This window comes from Macaca fascicularis, chromosome 12 (genome assembly GCF_037993035.2).
Source record: "Macaca fascicularis isolate 582-1 chromosome 12, T2T-MFA8v1.1".
In the NCBI taxonomy this organism is placed as follows: Eukaryota; Metazoa; Chordata; class Mammalia; order Primates; family Cercopithecidae; genus Macaca; species Macaca fascicularis.
Window position 1 is genome coordinate 60454847 of NC_088386.1, and position 22300 is coordinate 60477146.

General features: G+C 35.1%; 1 protein-coding gene and 1 long non-coding RNA gene across 15 annotated transcripts in view; one reads left to right on the forward strand and one right to left on the reverse strand.

Annotated features, from left to right (window-relative positions):
- LOC123567909 (uncharacterized) overlaps positions 1-15703 on the forward strand; it is a 73291-nt gene extending 57588 nt beyond the window's left edge. Inside the window, exon 3 of the long non-coding RNA XR_006691044.3 lies at positions 14492-15703. This is a non-coding gene — a long non-coding RNA (uncharacterized lncRNA). The remainder of the gene's footprint in view (positions 1-14491) is intronic.
- Positions 1327-22300, reverse strand: part of SLC38A11 (solute carrier family 38 member 11) — a 57005-nt gene continuing 36031 nt past the window's right edge. For 4 of the 14 annotated variants that reach the window (XM_045367172.3, XM_005573342.5, XM_045367173.3 and 1 more), the window contains 5 exons: positions 18457-18527; positions 17655-17816; positions 13815-13927; positions 10819-10950; positions 1327-1728 (listed from right to left, as the gene is read on the reverse strand). In XM_045367172.3, the coding sequence (XP_045223107.1) occupies positions 1435-1728; positions 10819-10950; positions 13815-13927; positions 17655-17816; positions 18457-18527 (772 nt within the window). In that variant the 3' untranslated portion in view covers positions 1327-1434. Of the gene's footprint in view, positions 1729-5395; positions 7243-10818; positions 10951-11771; positions 11876-13814; positions 13928-17654; positions 17817-18456; positions 18528-22300 lie in introns of those variants that run through there. The other 10 variants (XM_074009358.1, XM_065525589.2, XM_074009356.1 and 7 more) reach the window with 7 other exon arrangements.

Consider the following 22300-nt stretch of genomic DNA (forward strand, 5'->3'; position numbering starts at 1 on the left):
TAGTTTCTTGTTATTTGATAACAATTAATATAGTGCCACAGATGGACAACCTGATTGGAATACAAATGAAATGGAAATCTTAGGTGATACTCTATATAAGGAAGCCATCCAGATGGCCCCAAATTTTCATGTTACTTTTTAAAGACTGTCATAGATACAAAGACACAAAATCCTCATTAAAAAATCATTTAAAAATCGTCAGTAAACCGAGGGCATCTGTGGTGGGCACAGCTGTGTGTCCCAGATACCCCTGTAAGGAAGCATGTGGTGACGAAGCTATCAGTAGACCACCTCCAGCTCTCAGTTCCTTTAGGGTTTGCTCTGCTGCAAAAAGCTGCCTAGCCCAAGAACTCACCCTTCTCCAGATGCTCACATTCAATGACTGATGGAGGCAGCCGTATCAAAACCGGGTTATTACCCCCGAACAGGGACAACTCTGATGGGTCATGTACGCACCAGCTTCCCTGTGGAGTTGGCTGAGGTCAGCCTGCATTGCAGTTCTACCTCTCCCTACCATTCCTGCTTTCCCCTCTCTCCCATTAGTTATGATAAACTCCATCTCACTATCTGCTCCCAAAGACCCAGTCAACAAGAGCTCCCAGAAATCTCTCTGAGGAACCCCCAGTGGACTGAGAAAGCTTCTTCGGTAGCCCTGATTCTTCTTACACGTTTCTAGTTTCAAAGTTCAGCTTCCCGTTGTATATTCCTGACAGCACTGAAAATTCAACTGGTCCATATCATCAGTCTCTTAGGTTCTTGCCACAGAAAACTGCTTTTTTTTTTTTTCTGTTTTAGAATGGTGCTACCATTGTATTCCCACAGCAGCGGAAGATGGGAGGTGATTCTGATTCTTCACTCACCTCGCTCCTCACAGCCAGTTTGTGATTCAGGCTTCCTCACAAGGAGAGGTCTGTGCTCATTTCTCCAGGGATCCACTTCCCTTTAAATAAGGGATGCTGCTGAAATTATAATGGAGATCTCTTTGCTCTTGGGATATGTCTTCTTTTCAATAGTTGTGGGTTTCCCTTCTCTTCAGTTCGACAGATTTTTAAGGACAAATAAAATGCCCCCCGCCCCCGACCAAAAGACATCTACACAAAATTCCAACCCACAATCGCCTACTTATTTTGGAGCACAATATACTGGTTTGCATATTAAATAAAAGGGGGAAAATGCTAAAGGCTTCACTCTCCCTTCTTCAATCAGCATTAGTGTAGTGCAGTCATTAGAACAAAACACTTATTTTGTTCCAGTTAAAGGTGAAATACATTCAATTTTTCTTTTATCTTTGATATTGCACTAAAGAGTCATGAAAGCCAAGTCTTGAAAAATGCCAAAATAACAATTTTATATAATATAAAGACAGACTAAAACATGTAAATGTTATGTTTTTTAAAGTCTATGAAAACATACATATTTTTTTAAGCAGCCAACTCATTGAAAGATACTAATATTTAAAATAGAAAGTTGTGTTGTCTGCTGAATATGAGACTCTGAGGTATTTGTGAGCGAGAAATTGTCAGGAAAGCAGTAGAACATTTCCTGCCCGTGGGTGCAGTCTTGAGGATTTGTAATAGCCATGACGAATCCAAAAACCATCACCGCAGCACCAATGGGAAGCATGACATAAGACATAATCTTATCGGAGTGTGTCCTTGGTTCTTCAGACAGTTTCAGATAACAGGCTGATGGAATGATAAAAATGAGGGGAGTTGCACAGAGCACACCCTGCATGTTGAAAACAAGAAACAAGATAATGTGACTAGATGGAAACATTCTTTGGACAGCTTTGAAAAGCATTTACAAAATGTGTTTTTCATGCACATGTTAAACATGTGATAGGTTCAGATGAATCAAACAAAGGGAGGAAAAATAATTCTAAGAAAGACTTAGAAATAGGCGTTGCCTTTTCCACTGGCATATTTACAAATGAAAATAATGAAATAGTACAACAGCTTATCGACTTAAGAAATTATCAGAAAATAATATAGAAAATAAAGCAGATAATAGGACTCTTGAAATTTCCTGTATTTTCAGTTCATCGTATTTCCTTATATGCTTCATTAAAACTACTGTGTATCCACTATGCCCTTCAAACATGAATGGTCTATTTGTCATTTGTGAATAAGAGGGAAATTTTGGGAAATTGTATAGGGGCCACAATGTCTTTCTTCTTTACCTGAGCTTGTATGGAAGTCGTGCCTATCTGTGTGAGAAAGAAAAACCATAACCCTAAGGCATTTAACGTGAAATAGCATTTCTAAATGATCTTTCAAATAAAACTAAGCACATTAATTACTGAGACAGTTGACAGCAGAGCTAAATGACTATAACTCATTCACAGTTGCCTGCATTATCTAGGAATAAACTCAACCTAAGGAGGAATGTCAGATTTAAAATAATGAGTGGTAGAATTGTCTATTATAAAAAATACCAACAGTTATTGACGTCAAAGGAAGAGACTTTCCCCTTGAGTAGGCCTAATTCGCAACAGAAACTTACCAAATAATACAAATGTTAACATTTAATACATTTTAGGTAATATGTTTTTCTAATTATGTTAAATTTTAATTATAGTATATTTAACAATGTAACATACATTAAAATTTTATGACCAATATTCTCTTAAACCATAAACCATGTTTTTTAAAAATAAATTTTATTGTGTATATTTGAGGTTTATAACATGATGTCATAGAATACATAAAATGGTTATTGTATTGAACTAACATATCTATCATCTCACATAATTATTTCTTTGGTGATGAGAGCAGCTAATATCTACTTATTTAACAAAAGTCCCAAATATAATACAATTTTATAAATTACAGCCCTCATATTGTACATTAAATCTGTAGACTTGTTAATCCTACCTATGTGCTACTTTGAATTCTTTGACCTACTTCTCTACATTTCCTCCTTTTGTTTCCTGCCCCTAGTAATCACGGTTTTATCCTTTTATCTCTAACTCTATATATTAGACATTTAAAAAAATATTCCATACATAAGAGAGATCATGTAATATTTTGCTTTATGTGTCCAGCTTATTTCACTTAACGTTCTTCAGGTCTATCCATGTTGTGGCTAATGGCAGGATCTCCTTTTTCAAGGCTGAATAATATTCCATGTTATAGACAGATCTATATGACATTCTCTGTATCCATTGATACATCAATGAACACTGAAGTTGTTTCCATCTCTTCACTATTGTGAATAATGCTTCAATGAATATGGGAGTATAGATATCTTTATGAGGTGATGATTTCATTTTTTTTGAGTATATACCCATAATAGAGATTCCTGGGTCATATGGTGGTTCTATTTTTAATTTCTTTAGGAACCTCCATTCTGTTTCCCATATTGACTATTCCAATGTACATTCCCACCAGCAACGTACTAAGGTTCCCTTTTCTCCACACTTCTGTCAACATTTGTTATTTCTGTTCTTTTTGATTATAGCCATCCTAAAGGTTATGAAGTGATATTGTCTAGTGGTTTTAATTTGCGTTTTCCTGATGATTAATGATGTTGAGCACTTTTTCGTGTACCTGTTGGCCATTTCATGTCTTCTTTGGAGAAATATCTGCTAAGGTCCTTTGCCCATTTTTTAATCAAGTTAATCATTTTTCTGCTATTGAGTTATTAGAATTATTTGTAACTTTTTTATAGTAACCCTTTATCAGTCAGACAGTTTGCAAATATTTTTTTCCCAATCTGTACGTTGTCTTTTCATTTGTTCTTGTTGTTTTTTCACTGCAGAGGCCTTTTAGTTTGATGTAGTCCTGTTTATTTATTTTTGGTTTTATAGTCTGAGTTTTTAGTCTGATATTCAAAAAAATCATTTCCAAGGCTAATATCAAGGAGCTTTTACCCTATGTTCTCTTCTAGGAATTTTAGTTTCAGGACTTACATTAAGGTATCTTATCCATTTTGAATTGATTTTTGTGTATGGTGTGTAAGATCAGGGTCCGATTTCACTCTTTTGCATTTGGGAATCCATTTTTCCCAGCATCATTATTGAAGACTATCCTTTCCCCATTGTGTCCTCTTAGTGCCCTTATAGAAAATTAGTTGACCCTATATGTTTGGATTTATTTCTTGGCTTTTATGTTCCATCAGTCTATATTTGTGTTTTTATGCCAGTACCATACTGTTTTGATTACTGCAGCTTTGTAATATCATTTGAAATCAGGAAGTGTGATGCCTTCAACTTTATTTTTCCTTTCAATACAGATTGTTTTTTCTATTTCTGTGAAGAATGCCATTAGAATTTTGATAGGAATTATGTTGAATTTGTATATTGCTTTGAGTAGTATGGCCATTTTAACAATATTAATTCCATTCACAGGATATCTTTCCATTCATTTATATATTCCATTTAATTGTGTCTTTTTCAATTTCCTTCATCAAGATTTTATAGTTTTCAGTATACAAATTTTTCACCTCTTTGGTTAGATTTATTCCAGTATATTTTTTGATGCTATCACAAATGACATTGTTTTCTTGATTTCTTTTTCAGCTAGGTTATTATTTGTGTATAAAATGCTACTGATTTTTGTATGTTGGTTTTGTATCCTGCAACTTTACTGAATTAATTTATCAGTTCTAACACTATTTTTGGAACCTTTGGGGTTTTCTACATATAGGATCATGTCATCTGCAAATAGAAATAATTTTACTTCTTCTTTTCCAATTTGGAAGCCTTTTATTTCTTTTTCTTGTCTGATTGCTCTTGCCAGTACTTCCAGTACTATGTTGAAGAGAAGTGGTGTGTACTTCCAGTACTATGTTGAAGAGAAGTGGTGAGAGTGGGTATCCTTACCTTTTACTGGATCTTAGTAGAAAAGCCTTCAGTTGTTCCCTATTAATTATGATGTTAGCTGTGGGTTTTTCATAAATAGCCTTTATTATGTTGAGGACTTTTCTTTCTCTAAACTGCTAAAAGAGTTTCTATCAAGAAATGATGCTAAACTTTGTCAGACTCTTTTTCTACATCAGTTGAGATAGTCACGTGTTTTTTGTTTTCTCTCTCTCTCTCTTTTTTTTTTTTAAATTTTTTTTTTTTATTTTTTGAGACAGGGCTTCACTCTGTTGCCTAGGCTAGAGTGCACTAGCATGATCACAGTTCAGCCTTGACCTCCCAAGCTCAAGTAATCCTCCCACCTCAGCATCCTGAGTTGCTGAGACTACAGGCACATGCTACCATGCCTGGCTAATTTTTTTGCAGAGACGAGGTCTCACTATGTTGCCCCAGCTTGTCTTGAACTCCTGAGCTCAAGTAATCCTCTTGTCTTAGCCTCCCAAAGTGCTAGGATTACAGGTGTGAGCCACCGCACCCATCTGATCATGTGGTTTTTGGTTTTCATTCCCTTAATATGACATTTCACAAATGTTGTTCTCTGAAATAATAAAATGTAAGTTTTTAATATATAAAATCAATAACAAATGTGATTATTACTTTACAACTAAATGCAAGTTTTCATAAACTATGTTTTTCTAAATTTAAAAGTTAATTTGTAAGCATATACAAAAGTAGAAAGAAATAGTATAATGAAAATCTATGCAACTATCACCTACGGTTTAAAAGCTTTTTGACACATTATTTTGGTAAATTTTCTCCAGGGAAAATAACAGCAAAGTGAATTTGAAGTTGGATGATGTAAAATTATAAATTGTACCTTAAAAATAGCTTTAAAATAACCATATTCTCACACCAGTTAATAAAATTGCTGTGTGTTTTATACAAAGCAATCTCTCCATACCAGAAATATTATGACTATGATCCCAATTATACAACTTTTTGAATTTTTACAAAAACAAAAGTATCCAGAGAAAGAGTAGTAGGGACCACACTGCATGGAAAATATTTCCAAAGTAAGAGACATAAGAATGAGAAAATACTAAAAAATACCAAAATCATGTTCTAATTTAGAATATATGGAAAATATACTTTTGCCATTCATAGCACCTGAATACAAATTAATATCTACAAAGGTACACAAAAAATAAACAATTAGTTGTTATATGACTAGAATGAAATGTATTATGGATTCCATAGATTCTATCATAATATTTGGAATTAACAGTGCTTTTTAAATTATGAAAGATACTGTAACACTTGGTCTGTATTTATAACAAAAAGTATTACCCTCTGATTTCTTTAAAATAACAATTTATGAAAACAACAAAAAGTAATTCAAATACAAATATGTGTATGTGTGTGTGTCTGTATATGTGTGTGTGTGTGTGTGTTGTAGTCTCCTCTTTGTAGGCACAAACATGTGGCTAATTCATCTGGAACTGTAGATTGTGAAAGTACTATCAGAATGAAAACTGCCCCCAGCTTCTGCTAAGAAGCTGTCATCAGTTAGCCTTTTGGTACTCTTCCAAACTTAACTTGCTGGGCAGCGCGAAGCAATGGGTGTTCTGTTTGTTATAATTCTTAAGTGTTGAGAAAGTAGCAGTTAGAGGAAAGACTATATAGCTCATATTTCTACTAGAAGGATTCCAGTTGAGTATCTTGTTTAGATACCAGCTACTTTCTTGATATTTAAACACTCAATCTTACTAAAGGTTGTTGCTAGAAGTCAAGATCAGGAGTAAAATGATAGTGCGGTCGCATCTGATCTATTCCCTACGAACTAGTCCAGATTATTTGCTCTATTTAATTAGTCTTGCTTAGGGATACACCACTGGCTTTGGAATAATTTTTGAAATTGCTTGACAGGATGTAAAATCATAACTGCTTATTAAAAAGACAATAAAATACAGTCTAATTTATAAAGGCGGGATAATACTTATTAATTGATAACAACACTATGGATGTCAGGGCATTTTGCAGTTTGCTGGAGAGAAAGGACAGAAGCTATTGAAAATTTTTATTGCCAGTACAGATTGAAAAAGTGTCTGAATTTTCCTACCTGAATAGAAATTTCTCAAATGATGCAAGGAAGTTGGAAACTAAATAAAATAATGCTTATATATCTTTTAAATTTCTACTTAATAATCAATCTAAATTCATGAAATTCACTCCAATACTTCAAAAAGAAACTCTCTCTTGCTCAGGGAGTCTTTGGCAATTGGAACTATGGCTTGCTCACCCCAAAGACTGTATTTCTCTATCTGGGCCCTTGCTGGCATTTGGCTTGCTTTCTTCCTTCCACTGTAAACCACACATAAGGCTTGTTGAGCTGGTTACGCTGGCCACAGGCACCAGCTGCTTCATTTTCTCTCTTTGTACTGCTGCAAGTAGAAACCCATAGGGTCCAATTACTGCGGATGCCTCTTTTCTCCAATAGCAACATTAGTGCTAAGATGCTGGATTCTTGTTACCAAGAATAGTGCTTATATTTATTGATTTGCTTCTAAAATGAAACCTTTAAAACTTAGTGTGTGTTTGCTTTGGAAAAATATTTCACTGTTGTCTACTGCCATGCAAACAAGAAAAAAAAGGAAAGCAAAGTTCTATTTTTTTAATTTAATAACTAATATTACCTCAATTCATTTTATTCTATCTTATTTGGTGATACTAAATAGTAGCATTTCCTTACTTTGCAAGACCTGATTCATCTCATCTGTGAAGCTCATTATTCTACTTATTCAGAAGCCAAAATAAAAAAGAATTCCTAAAGTACTAAAATTGTTATCTAAGATAAAAGCTATTAACTACATTTCTAAAGTCCTACAATTACTAAGATGAAAGTTATTAACTAAAAATTATTAAGACAAAAACCTTTTAGTTTCATTTTATTTCATCTCCTGGTACGTTTTAACCCATTATTAAAGTTTATCCATATGTATCATAGATTACTCTTAACCTTTCTTATAGATAAACTCAATGCATAGATATTATAACTTTAGAAAGTGGATAGAGAAATGAGCATAATCATTTTACACAATTTAAAATCTTATGCTTAGAAAATCTCAGAGTAGTGTAATGGTTTAAAATGTGAGCTTTAGGGTCCAAATGCCTGTGCTCAAATCTGAATTTTTTTACTTGTAACTAGTATGACCTCAGACTATTTAATCATGCAGTGCCTTAGTTTCTTCATCTGTCAATTTAATATAGATAAAAGGAGATGATACTGCAAAGCACCTGGTACAGAGTAAGTACTCAATACATGGTAGCTCACATTATTATTATTATTATTATTATTATTATTCATTTTTTATTTTTTAAGATGGAGTATTGCTCTGTTACCCAGGCTGGAGTGCAGTGGCGCAATCTTGGCTCACTGCAACCTCTGCCTCCTGGGTTCAAGCAATTCTCCTCTCTCAGTCTCCCAAGTGGCTGGGACTAGAGGCATGTGCCACCACACCCAGCTAATTTTTTTTTTGTTGTTGTTGTTTTTTTTTTTGTTTTTTTTAGTAGAGACAGGATTTCACCATGTTGACCAGGCAGGTCTTGAACTCCTGACCTCAGGTGATCCGCCTGCCTCAGCTTCTCAAAGTGCTAGGATTACAGGCATGAGCCACTGCGCCCTGTCCACATTATTATTATGAAGTGGAGCACAGCATGCTTTAAGTTATTTCTAAAGTGTTGCATGATCCAGCATGTATTAGTTACTAACAGACATGACGCTTGATTTGGCTCTATTAGACATGGTAAGTATCCACACAAAAAAGAGTTGAGTAAAGATGTGAATACATTCTTATGCACACCAAAAGACGTACTGATGTGGAAAACACTTATTCTCAGGTGGTCTGAGAATGAAGATCCTAGAGTTTATTAATTCTTACAAAGTGCTTTAAAACTAGTGTAATTGTCTTGGGCTATCAGGTCATAACAATTTGGCACTCTAATTTTTAATGTATGTCTATATAATCAGGTTTTAAAAATATCTAAAGATCTAGTCTTTGGCCTGTGCAAAATTGGGCAGAAGGTAAAAGTTACCTTTGACACTTGCTTACTTTCCTATGAGCTTTCCTTCCACTGTTGGTAGAATAGATAATTACCAGTCTCCTGAGGTTTTGGAAACTGCTTACTCCTCACTTTCCATTTACAAGAAAGTCCCCAGTAGGGTCCCTGAATGAATTCCCTCCTGCCTTTGTATGGAATTTCAAATTAAAATGGTATCTGGATGATATAGTAACTTGGGCATTGACACTAACACCTTCACCTATGCCTCAATTCTCAATGAAATGAGTAAATGATGACTTGGGATCCCATCTATACGGGTTTGCCCTCCCTGTGGTGCATGACCAATAAATGCTAACCGGTGGGTGATTCCGATGAGAAATTCTGTAAGGATTGAGAAGATTAGCCACTTTGTAGTGGTAGAACAACTTCCATTCCTATCTTAGCAAATGGTATAATTATTCTAGTTCCACAAAATAAAACCAAGATGTCATTCTGCTCCCGTCTTCCCAATGGAATCTGTGTCACCAAATTGTGCCAATCTTTTCTCAAAAATGTGTTTTGGGAATCCATTCACTTCCCTCTGTCTTCTTCTTTTTCTTTTTTCTTTTTTTTTTTTGAGACAGGGTCTCACTCTGTTGCCCAGGCTGAAGTGCAGTGGTGCCATTGCAGCCCACTGAAACCTCTACCTCCTGGGCTCAAGCAATCCTCTCACCTCAGCCTCTCGAGTAGCTGAGACTACAGGCATGTGCCACCAAACACAGCTAATTTTTTGTAGAGACGGGGTTTCACTATGTTGCCCAGGCTGATCTCCAACTCCTGGGCTCAAGCAATCCATCCACCTTGGCCTCCAAAAATGCTCAGATTACAGTGTGAGCCACCATTCCCAGCCTCCTCTGTCTTCATCACCTATATTGCATTTGAACTTTTATGTTTATTTGTGAGAATGCATAGATCCTTTCTTATCACATTCATCCTTATATTCTATTGTGTGGCACATAGTAATTAATAAATACTTGATCAGTGAATAAAGGAATTAGAAGTTGCACTGGATCTTAAAGTCTTTGTAAAATGTAGACAGAAATGAAAGAAAAATAATTGTTATAGGAAATAAAAAGCAGATAAGACAAAGAATAATGGAAAGAATTAATATGGCTTATTCACAGGCCAAAAAATAAGACTGACTAGAGCTGAGCATAGATTTTTGGGAAGTAAATGGGAAATAGTTTTACATAGAAGACAAGATTGTAGAAGCAACAGAATTTATACTTGCTCTAGTAGGAAAATGCCGGTAAACTGAAAGCAGAACTTAAATATATGATAGTTGAAACAGAGCTGGGATTAATTCAACTGTGATATTATGAGGACTTCTATTTGGATGATGGCAGTGCAGACTATAAAAGAAAGGTCTGGAGAGAGAAAAATATGTAAATAAAAAGAAATTGTGTCATAGCAAGTGAATGGATATAACTTGAATCCTTTCATATTTTTCATAAATTTCACTAGATATATTATTTTTCAGCAAAGTCCATAGTCCCTTAATTTATAGCTATTTTTAGTAACATTTATGTGTTGTAGTAAATGAGATATATAAAAGATAAACTCTAAACCAGGGTTTCTCAATCTCAGCACTATTGACATTTTGGATCAGATAATTCTTTGCTGTAAGAGGCCTGCACATTGTGGGATGTATATCCCTGTCCTCTGCCCACTCGAAGCCAATAGCACTGCCTACCCAGTTGTGACAACCTCATAGGTCTCTAAACAACCACTGCTTTAAAACTATATAGTTCCATAAAGTGCACAGAATCATCATTGAAAATATTTACTATTATAGACATATTTTCATTCCACTTCAAAAGTGATACTTTTGTTAAGGAAAATAAATCTTATGTTAAATGTAATCATTATCTTTTACAGAGAATTTTAGAGTGAAGGGGTAAATCTTAGAATGTACTCACATTGAGTTCTAAAACTATCCCAAGGCAATCAATCAGCAATGACACAAGCGTGGCTACAGTGATGACCATCACTGTTACAACAATGTGGAAAACCGACGAAAGATTCCCACCAAAAAACACATTGGCAATTACCTGCCAAATAAACAGATTATTTTGAGAGGGACTTTTAAAGGCATGCAGGATTTGTAGAGGGAGTATTTCACAATGGTCTTTAGGAATGTATAAAATACCACCAACAAGGCTATTAATCAAATCTCAAGTCACTAGGAATGTTCTATCTTTTCCAAAGTACTTACATATAGACACACATATCAATAACAAGTATTCTTTGTTGAACTATCAGTCAGTGGATTACATTACAGACCTATAGTGTGGCATACCGATGTTTCAATACATGTATCTTTCAAGTATAAGAGAGACTTTGGAAAGTTATCTTATCCTTCTTTCTTGAGTCCAACAGGTTACTACTTAAACAAACTAAACATGCTATTTAGATTATTTGCAGAGCTTCTAAGAAATAGCTGTCACATTTCCCTTATTAATACTGGATGTGTAATATCCTTTACTAACAGGAAATTAATTCTGTATAAACTAATTCCTATTTGTTACCATTTAAGTCTATTTTATCTTGCCTTTCCTCAACAAAAATGGGAAAGAGTTCATCACCATTTTTCATGACTACTCAGATCAGGAAAGCAATAAAACATTACCGACTTAATGTGTCCCATACTGTGATATGGTTTGCAAAGATAAAATGTCAGGCAAATGATTCCTATTCTCAGGAATTAATTCTTGGAGGCATACAACCAAACTTAAAAAAGCAAGTAGAGATCAATTTATAACAGGACAAAAAAGATCAGAGAGGATTTAGGACTAGAAGGAGCTTTAGGTATCTAGAGCTGTCTCCTTAGAGTAATCTCCTTTACAGCATCCCTGAAATATGCTTGACCTACCTTGGCTTGAGGTAGGGCTTGAAACATGCACAGGATTTGGAGCAGAATTACAGGCTGAGACAAGAGCATGAAAAAGAGCAAAGAAATAAGAACAGGAACAATACCTATGGAGGATAAAGAGAAGATAGTGTGAATAAGTAGTGACCCTGTGCAAAAGAACAGTGAGACAAGAGTTGGAAATGACAGAAGTTCAGATACTGAGGTATCATAAAGAAGCCATCTCTCTAAGCAGTGCTGCCTGGATATGCAACGTCTCCCACGTGTCACATACCACCATGACTTTGTTAATAACTTAATGGTGATATTAATAACATAAGTTGTAATGTCTCTCCAAATAGTATCTTATTTAAGATCCGTTCTTACAGATGCCTCTATGATATCCCTGTGAGAGTGAAAAAATCCCTTAGTGAGGCAGCTAGTAAGAGATATTTATTAAGGGTAGACAGCCTTTTTAGTGCTTTTATGAATTGAAACAGTTTGATTATATTTTTGTCAGTCGTACATTTGTGTGTGTACGTGTGTATGCATGTAGAATAAAGAGCAAGAGAAGGGAAAGTTATAGACACCATTCGTCTGCTGAGTCTTTGCTACTGTGGCAGAGATCTTGATTCAGTTCTGTCTTCCTGCCACTGCAGCTGGAAAGGAAACTCAAGTTTCAAGTACTAAAGACAGAAGTTGTGCAGGTGAAGTGACTCAGCCCGTCTGTAGGGAGTTTACCAGCAACCATGTGAGAATGCACCATCTGTTCTTACTTGTTGATCTAGAGATCAAATTTGAACCTACATACTGGGCAGAAGCTAAAATAATACCATTTCCTGAAACTAACAATAGCTAGTAAAGTTTCAAAAGGCTCTTAAATTTAAAAAAAAAATTAGTTCAGTCTATTTCTCCTTTATAGTCAAGGTAGAGAACTGGCCTGTGAGTTGTACATGTGTGAGGGAGAGAAGTACTAGTTGTAAAGGACATACACAGTGCTGAACATTTCCCTCTTCTGCTTCCCTGTGCAGTCAGTTCCTTATCACTGGGACTGACTTAAAGTAAGCCCTGGCTTGCCTCAAGAAGCCTGCTGATTACTTAGTGTATTTAAAGCTCTGTAGACATTTCACGTCTCTCATTAGACCCTTTCACATGGTGCACTGTGTAAACAGCCTCTAGGAACAGATCCTAGATCTGAGCCCTTTTCAGTGTGGTCCCTGAAAGATCCACTGTGAAGCCAGATCACGTTTTACTGCTCACTGGTAGAGTGGATTTTCAGCTGACAGCATAAGGGATTCCTGACAGCCATGTTATCTAATTTACACCAAATAATGAATTCTCTTTCAGAAAATATTTCTCTACAAATCCAAGTGGAATATATAACACAATTTAGAGCTGACTTTGACAATATATGTATATGTAAATAATATCCTATATATTTATGTTATTATTTATATTATTATTTTATGTTATGTATAGTTGTAAATATATACATCTACATGTATAAATACATAAATAAAATATATCTGTAAAACTAAAAGTTTCAGTCGAACTTTGGTTCTCCATGGAATATAAGATATTTTAGTTTTTAAAAAATAACAAAACCAGTTAGAATCTGTAGATTCTACAGTGCCTTTAATACACGTTGACTGATAAAACATCTAATCAAAAAGACAGTTTTGTAAAACATGTTTTAAACATTGGTACTTAATTTCTTTGTAAGAATGCCTTAAAAGCAACAACTTTAGTTTGGCTATTGCTAAAGGTTGGCAGTCACTTTGGAATGCAGTTGTATAAATATTTGTGCTCATGGTAATATAAGCCAAATCCACCAAACCTAATTTTCAAACCCAACTTTTGAAAAATTGTCTTGTAAACATCTGAATATCAATTCATCTTTAAACTACATAAATGACTACATTTTATAGTCAAAAAAGAAAATTTTATGAATTATACCATTTGTCGTGCCCTTGGGAATTTGCCAAACTGTATTATTTATAAATCTTCCTAAATTAAATGTGGCAGAGAGATCACCTGGGTAAAGCGTTGGGAAGGAACTGTGCTTACCTCTCTCGTCACAAAGCATTCCATAGGGTATGTCAAAATGACAGTGACACCATAACAAAATCTTCCAAATGTTACCAGGTCATCATTTCTGCAGTAATTTTCAAATAAGTCTCCTAGATAATAATGTAAAATAAGTTCATTTACTAGATACTAAATGTTTGAGATAACTATCTAATAAATGAAATATTAGATATTACAGTCATGCATCACGTAATGGCCCACATATATGATTACAATGCTGTATGTTTACTGTATTTTTTCCATGTTTAGATACACAAATACTTTCCATTCTGTTACAGTTGCCTACATAATTCAGTACAGAAACATGCTGTACAAGTTTATAACCTAGGAACAATAAGCTATACCATATAGCCTAGATGTGTAATAGGTGCTACCATCTAGGTTTACGTAAGTATACTGCATGATGTTTGCAGAATGAGGAAATCACCTAACAATGCATTTCTCAGAATGTTTCCCTGTCATTAAGCAACACATGACTTGTAAGTGAATCTCCATAAACTTCATTTCATTTAATTAAGAGAATAGATGACCAGGTCTAAATACAAGTTTTTGAATCCAATAACTATGTAGTTTTTCACTGATTTGAACCAGTACATGCTCCATGTGAAGATAAATCCATCACTGATAGTTTTTCTCTTATTATTTGCTTTTGGTAGATTTGCTGCAAATTTGTACTGACTTCTGAAAAATACTTTATCCATTGTCTTCTTACATCAGAATCAACTCCCTAAATTCTTGGGCACTGGCTTTGTAAACTGGTTTCTGGTCTTTGTTTCTGGTGAGTAAGTGACTTCATTATTTTTTAAAAATGTCTGTTAAAATAAACAAATTTCATTTTGAAATGCTATTCTTAGATCAAGAACAATGCTGAAAGGAAGAGTAGACCAGTACATCTGGGGAGCTGAATTTCCTGTGTATCATGCTATAGGGTTTCATTGCAACCTTGGGGCCACAGCAAGAAATTCCAAACATATGTTGCCTTTCATGGCATCTCATGAGCCCAAGTGTAAATGCAGTGATTCAAAACTGTGAAAATATGGCTATGTCCCAGAAAGAACATTAAATTTAATAAGTTCCAGACTAGATGATGGACTAAATAGACCTTGAAACAATTCTTATTTAGACACTATATTTCTCAGCTGCCTATGAAGAAATACAGGGATCTAAGTAGGGCGCAGATGTCATGTCATCAAAAAACAATTACCTACAACTGTACAGTAGTCCATGGAAGAAATAAAAAATAAATAAATAAATAAAACAATGACTAATGCCGAAACAGAGTATTTAGGCTTGCTTATTTTCTGAATATAACACGCTTAGATGTTAAACTTGTGGTTACCTTTTTAAAATTAAACTTAATTGAAAATTAGGTCAAAGTCACTCAATAGTACACCATTTAAAAAGAAGAAAAACTATACCTCTGAACTGTTTTTTTTTTTTTTTTCATTACAAAGCTGAATATCCTAAATAATTTGCCTCTTCCCAAGATTTACTTGAAGTGGCTCTCTCCCCTCCCCCCATCAACTAGAACAAATCTACATTACTTTAGAACATCCCTTTTGGGCAGGAGGGGATTAAAACACAAAGGTGGCAGAAACCTGCTTCAAGGTTGACTGAAAAGATTCCAGTACTCTAAGAAAAAAAGACTGAAGTTCCCCGTTCACTAACCTCCACTAAAAAAAAATAAGCCCTACCGTCTTTCCAATAGAAATGTCGGAGAATCTTGAGTTCCCACTGCCTCACAAGCTGAAATTTATCTACTGAAAGAGGTTAGAAAAGAAGAATGCAGTATACACCAATTAGACTAGATTTACCCAAGGAGAGGTGGCCTGGAGAAACAATGTCAGCTTATTGCAGCTTGAATCTAAGTATTTTTTTTTTTTTTTGAGGCGGAGTCTCGCTCTGTCGCCCAGGCTGGAGTGTAGTGGCTTGATCTCGGCTCACTGCAAGCTCCGCCTCCCGGGTTCCCGCCATTCTCCTGCCTCAGCCTCCCGAGTAGCTGGGACTACAGGCGCCGCCATCACGCCCGGCTAATTTTTTTTGTATTTTTAGTGGAGACGGGGTTTCATTGTGTTAGCCAGGATGGTCTCGATCTCCTGACCTCGTGATCCGCCCGTCTCGGCCTCCCAAAGTGCTGGGATTACAGGCTTGAGCCACCGCGCCCGGCGAATCTAAGTATATTTTAAAGAATTACAGCTAGGGGGAAAATGACATCAAACATCTGTCAGCTTTGTTTTATAGAGATTTAATTATATCTGAGCAATTACCACTGATAAAAGCTCCAGGAAGATATAACTAACAAAAAAGGTTTATGTCTTACAGAAAAGGCATTTTAAAATGAAGGTCCTGTACAGACCAGAGCCCACAGGCCATTTGCATTGGCAAACTATGTAGCAATAGTGACACATGGCAATGCTTTGAAACACAATTCTTATCAGAACTTTCAAGGTCACTTTGTTACCGCACTCTAGTGGCACACGCATGTATTATATTTTTGACTGCATTTGAATTTTGCTAAACATTATTTTTTGAAGTCATCTTCCTTCATTTCCTTAGAAATATTTGCCTAAAATCATAGTGATCTGTAACCTCTGTTCAGAATAAGGCTGCCATCCTTCCAACAGCACCCAAGTTTTCAGAAAACTAAGCTAATGGGAGCTGAGGCAAAGGCACAACTTTCAGAGGGTCACAGTTGACCAAAATAGGGGAGGCAGAAAGGGGATGGAAAGAAAATTGAACCTGAGAGTCAGAAGACTTGTTTTCTGGTTTGTCACCAGCCAGCATGAGCGAGTTACTTCATCTCTTTGTGTTTTAATCAGGGGGTAGAACTAGTTATTCCACTTCCCTTCAAAGGGTTATTTGAAGGTCAATGAGATAATAGACCTGCAAGAGCTGTGAAATACGTGAATCGCAGCCTATTGCTGGACTGTCCTGAATATTACACTACATTGATGATTGAATGTAAGGGTCAAGGGAAGTAGAAGAGAGGACTGCTCAGTTGTTGGGCCTGGGTGAATGCAAAAAAAGAGAGAAGTATCTTTGGAGGGAGGAAGAAAAGGTCTGGTTTTAAGGGAAACATAATGTTTTGTGATTAAAACAAATACAGAACAACTGAGTAGAAATGTCCTACAGGCAGCAGGTTGGAGACAAAGAGAAAGCTCTGGGTTAGAGTCAAAACAATGAAAATATCTGGAAAATTGTTTGAGAGAAGAGCAAACAATATGAAGGTCTGGGTTAGAGTTAAAACAACGAAAATATCTGGAAAACTGTTTGAGAGAAGAGCAAACAATACGCTTGAGACCTTTATCTGGGTGATGTGGGATGGAGTGGAGTGGGAGATTAGAGAGGGTACAGAAAAAGAAAAGAGAAAAAAATTAACAGAGAGAAAGAATAACAATGATAATATAGTAATACTCTTTCCTCTAAGGGAGGAAAATTTGAGCAAAGAAAGGAAGTTCAGTATTGGTAAGTGATTCAGAGAGATTCAGGAGAATCCAAATCGAGGTTGTTTGAAGATTGGGAGGCCACTGGTACCTTTGAAAATCAAGCTGCAGTGGAGGAAAGCCAAAAGTCATGTCCTGGGAAGTGACAGTGTGTAGAAGGAGAGAGTATGGGCTACAGAACTAAATTGAGCAGTTTAAAAAGGTAAAAATTAGGAAATAGACAGCAGGGGGCAGGAGGATAGAGAGAATGGGTGGAAGAGAGTAATCTTGGAAATAGAACACTGGGCATACTTGTACAATAGGGAGTAGAACATTGGGTATTCTGGTACCAACGCACATCAACACTATAACACTATAACTGAATCTCTCACTTTACCTTGGGTGAAGCCAGTAAATGTCAAGTATCCACATGTAGCAAAGAATATACAGATAAATACAGAAATCACGATGGACATATGGATAAGGCGGGACCACTTAGCTACTGTGGGTTCTTCTAAAGAACTGTAAACTAAGAAGGAGTTATGGTGGCAAATAAATGCTGCAATACAAAAAAAACACACACAAAAAAAAGCATTATTAAAGCAAGCACCAGGGTTTTCTTTTTTAGTTCTGAAATTCAGAGACATGTACTACTTTAGATGCCAATGAACTGCAGTTTAAATATACAAATTTATTAATATGTCAGCAAATAATTTTTCTAATAGTTCTAGAAATGAGACCATTCACATCAGGCTTATATGGTCTTTTCACGTCACTCTTGATATAAACCAGGCCAGTCCAACCTTCTCTCCCATTTTCCTTTTCCTAATGACCCTTCCCATCTTAAGGAAAATCTAAATACCATCATTTTCATTCTGTGGCTTCCTTTGCCATTTGGGACATAATAAAGGGTTTGAAGAAGTCCATAACACTTGCTAGCTTTCCAAGTTAAGAAACAAGATGACTGTAATGAGTTTTCTGCATGAGAAATAGATTTCTTCAAATTGAAGCAAATTTTAGTGATGAGTGAGAAAAGTTTGAGCCTAATTTTATATTGGCACAAACTAGATCATATGCTGCTAATAGGAAGTCTAAAACTTAGGACATCTGCTATCCAGACATAAATATGAAACATAGCACTTTTTTCATGGAACAGAGAACTCCACATTGAGAAAGGGCCTTTGAAACCAAATACTCACCAAAAGACATAACCCCGACCGCTTGAATGGCATTGGGCTTTGCAAATACCCAAGCATCTTCTGTTTTTGGTCTAGAAGAAAAATCAGTTAACTTGATAAATTATTAAATAAATTCAAGCATCAGTATATCAGATAACAAGAAATAGTATCACAAATATAAACTGAGTGTCTTTAAGCCAGAAATTAATAAGGGGCTCCCATTAATCTTGTGTCACCATGAATACATTTCCCAGGAGCATGAGTGTTATCTCTTAACCCCAGTCCTCTAAAATGTATCTCAAATACTTGGACGGATTCTATTTTTACATATGTAAAATATCCAGACTCTGTAATCTTGTGAATTTGTTTATTTGCTCATCAATTTAACAGAAAGCACTGATTATACACCCACCAGTGAAGCTACTTTTTGAGGGAGATACAAAAATTAATAATGCCCAGTTACTGCTGTTCATTCTGCTTTTATTTTTTTCAGGCTTAACCTATCCAAGAAAAATTTAGTTGGCACTAAAATTTATTGAGGGAGGTAAACATGAACTAATGCTAATTGAGGATGTACTATCTTCTAGAAACTCTACTGTGTTATCTCATTTAATTTTCACAATAACACTTAAGAATTATTATCACCATTTAACACATGAAGAAAATCAAGCTCTGGATGGTGATATAATTTGCCAAGCTTCCACAAATAATGAGTGAAGAAGCTGAGATTTATCTTCTTGGTTTATTCATTGCCATATTTTTTCCAGGCTGTACCATCTGACAGTGGCCTCAAATTCCCACCTGTAGATATATTTCTCAAGGGTATTTTGGAAATATATGCACTTTAAACAGCTTGAAACAGGCTACATCCTAGTGGAATTAAAATATTTGATATTGGCAGTGATAGGTGTACCTGGCTCACACACCCTGAGTAATGATGAACAGCAGAGGCTCTAAGGTCATTAGCCTAAATTGTTCTTCTGGCCTCCTTCCACTTATTAGCTGTGTGATTTTAGGCAAGTTACGTGACTTCTCTGTGCTTCAATTTCAACATCTATAAATTGAGGATAATTGTAGTATCTAACTCATTAAGTCACTATGTAGATTAAATGAGATAAAATATGTAAAACTTCTGGAAGAGAGTTTATCACATAGCACGTGCTCAATAAACAGTCATTAGTATTAATATTATTATCCAGCATTATTAATAAAGGTAGCAAAAAGTCTAAAAGTATGGTCAACTTCCTTGGGAAGGGAAGGCTCGAGTGAGACTCAGAACAATGCATGAAGAATGGAACAGGGAGATTCCTAGGAAGCATGAAAAGGCACTGGGCGTTTTCAATAAAAAACAGGAATTCATTCTAAAGATGAAGACCCATCTATTTCATAAGTTTGTTTATTCATTCTCTGTGTAAAGAAGGTACACACAAAAAAATCGTGTTTGTTATCCACACCTTGTGGGATTTATGCATTATGTTATCTTTTTTCCCATGTATGAAACAAGCAGTTACAGACACAAAGAAACTTTACAGAAAGGCTGGCCTGTAAGGGTAGGCCACGGATTGTTATAAGACTTGCTCCAAGTCCCAGTTTTGGGAGTGGGAACTACTGCCACCTGCTGCCTCCACTACTCTAAATGCAGTCGACATTAAAAGTAGCATAACCTGTTAAATTCCAAAGTTAATGTGAAAAAAAATACATATTTTGTACATGATCCTTAGAAAATGATTTAGATCAGGCAGCTCTAACAGTTGTAGAAACTTGAGGATTCTCTAACTTTACAATATGTTTTAAATGGTATGCTTTCCCTCTTTTGGTTTTTGCACTTGGAAAATATTCCCTCTTACTCCCCAACCCCAGTACAGATTGTGGTGGTGTCCTACTTTTTAAATCTTATATTAGTAATAAAATGTAGAAGTTTAGTTTTCATTTTTTCTCTTCCATTTAAATTTTTTCCTTAGGTCCATATGGTTCCTTGGGTATATTCCCGGAGTGTGAAACAATACCTAGAGATAATTTTGGATTTTCTCTGTTCATCATAATGATGATGATTTTATAAGATGGAAAGTGCCAAAAAAGATGTTACAGATAGGAAAATGCATATGTCTAAATCTAGGGAAAGAGAAGGAAACAGATATTGAGTATGGCTTTCCAATCATTTATAAAATAGCCTACGATTGAGTTCCAGATACAACCAGTTGTACAGGAAAAAAAAAGAGAGAGAAGAAAGTTCTTGGGTATATTTTATGAGATTGCTGAAACTTTGAAACTCAACCTGGATGAAAACATAAAGTTATAGACCTTTTGACTTTAAACTGTAAATGTTGAAATATGAAATAAAATGTTTCCAAATGCCATCAAGCAATTTATAAGATAAGGAATTATGTCTATGAATTTTTTTCAATAAATGCAAGGGGAGTTTAATAACAAAAGATTATTATAATCAATATTTATTAATAGCTGTTATATTAATAGATATTAGTGTAATTTACCACATTAACAGATTAATGAAGGAAAGAAGCTTATGACCATTTCAAAATATATAGAAAAGCATACAACTCAGTATTTATTTTGAAAAACATGCTGAGGAAACTAATAATAAAATAGAACTTCCTTTACTGGATAAGGAATGTCCACCAAATCCTACAGCAAATGACATACTCAAAAGTGAAAAGTTCAAAATATTCTACTTAAGGAATGAAATCAGATAGGATGTTCAATATCACTGCATTTGGAATATATTATTGATATTCCTAGCTAATTCAATAAAATAAGTGATGTGTAATCATTGAAAAGATTGTGTAAATTATTTGTGCACAATATAATTATGCATATGGAAAATAAGCATATTCAGCAAGGTTACTGGATACAAGTTCAATACACACAAAACATCAAGTGGGTGGATGTACACTAACAACAACCAAATAAAATGTTTTTTTAAGTGTCAGTGACAACAAAAACACTAAATACTTTAAAAGATGTGCATGATGTTAATGTCATGTTAAACTTTAATTTAAAGACACAAATAAATGGAGAAATACACCATATCCATACATACAAATGGGAAGACTCAATATCATATAAACATCAATTTACCCCAATTAATTTTTAAATTCAAATATAATAAAATACAGAAAAAAATAAATCAAAGAATAAAATACAATATTGAGGCTGGGCATGATGGTTCACGCCTGAAATCCCTGCACTTTGGGAGGCCGAGGCAGAAGGATTGCTTTGAGTTCAAGACTGGCCTGGGCAACACAGGGAGATCCAGGCTCTACAAAAAATTAAAACATTAGCCAGGCATGATGGTGTGTGCCTATACACCCAACTACTTGAGAAGCTGTGATGGGAGAATCACTTGAGCTTGGAAGGTTGAGGCTGCAGTGAGCCATGATCACCCCACTGCAGTCTAGCTTGGTCAATAGAGTAAGACCCTGCCTCAAAATAAATAAAATAAAATAAATAAAATATTGAAGGAGGGAAAGAAATTTAAAACTCAAAAAAACCCATAATATTAAAAATCATAATAAAGTTAAAGATAATAAAATCAATGGAAGGTAAATATAAAACATCCATATGATAAAATTATTTATATACACATTTAAAAATATACAGGTAAGCTAAAAGCTGGAAGATGACATTGGTCATGCATACACAGTTGTCCCTTGGTACGTGGGAGGGATTGTTTCCAGGACCCTCCAATGGATATCAAAAGCCATGGATGCTCAAGTCCCTGATATAAAATGGTTTAATACTTGCATATAACCTAAGTACATCCTTCCATATAATTTAAATTATCTCTAGATTGCTTACAATATCCAATACAGTGTAAATTCTAGGTAAATAGCTGTCATACTGTATT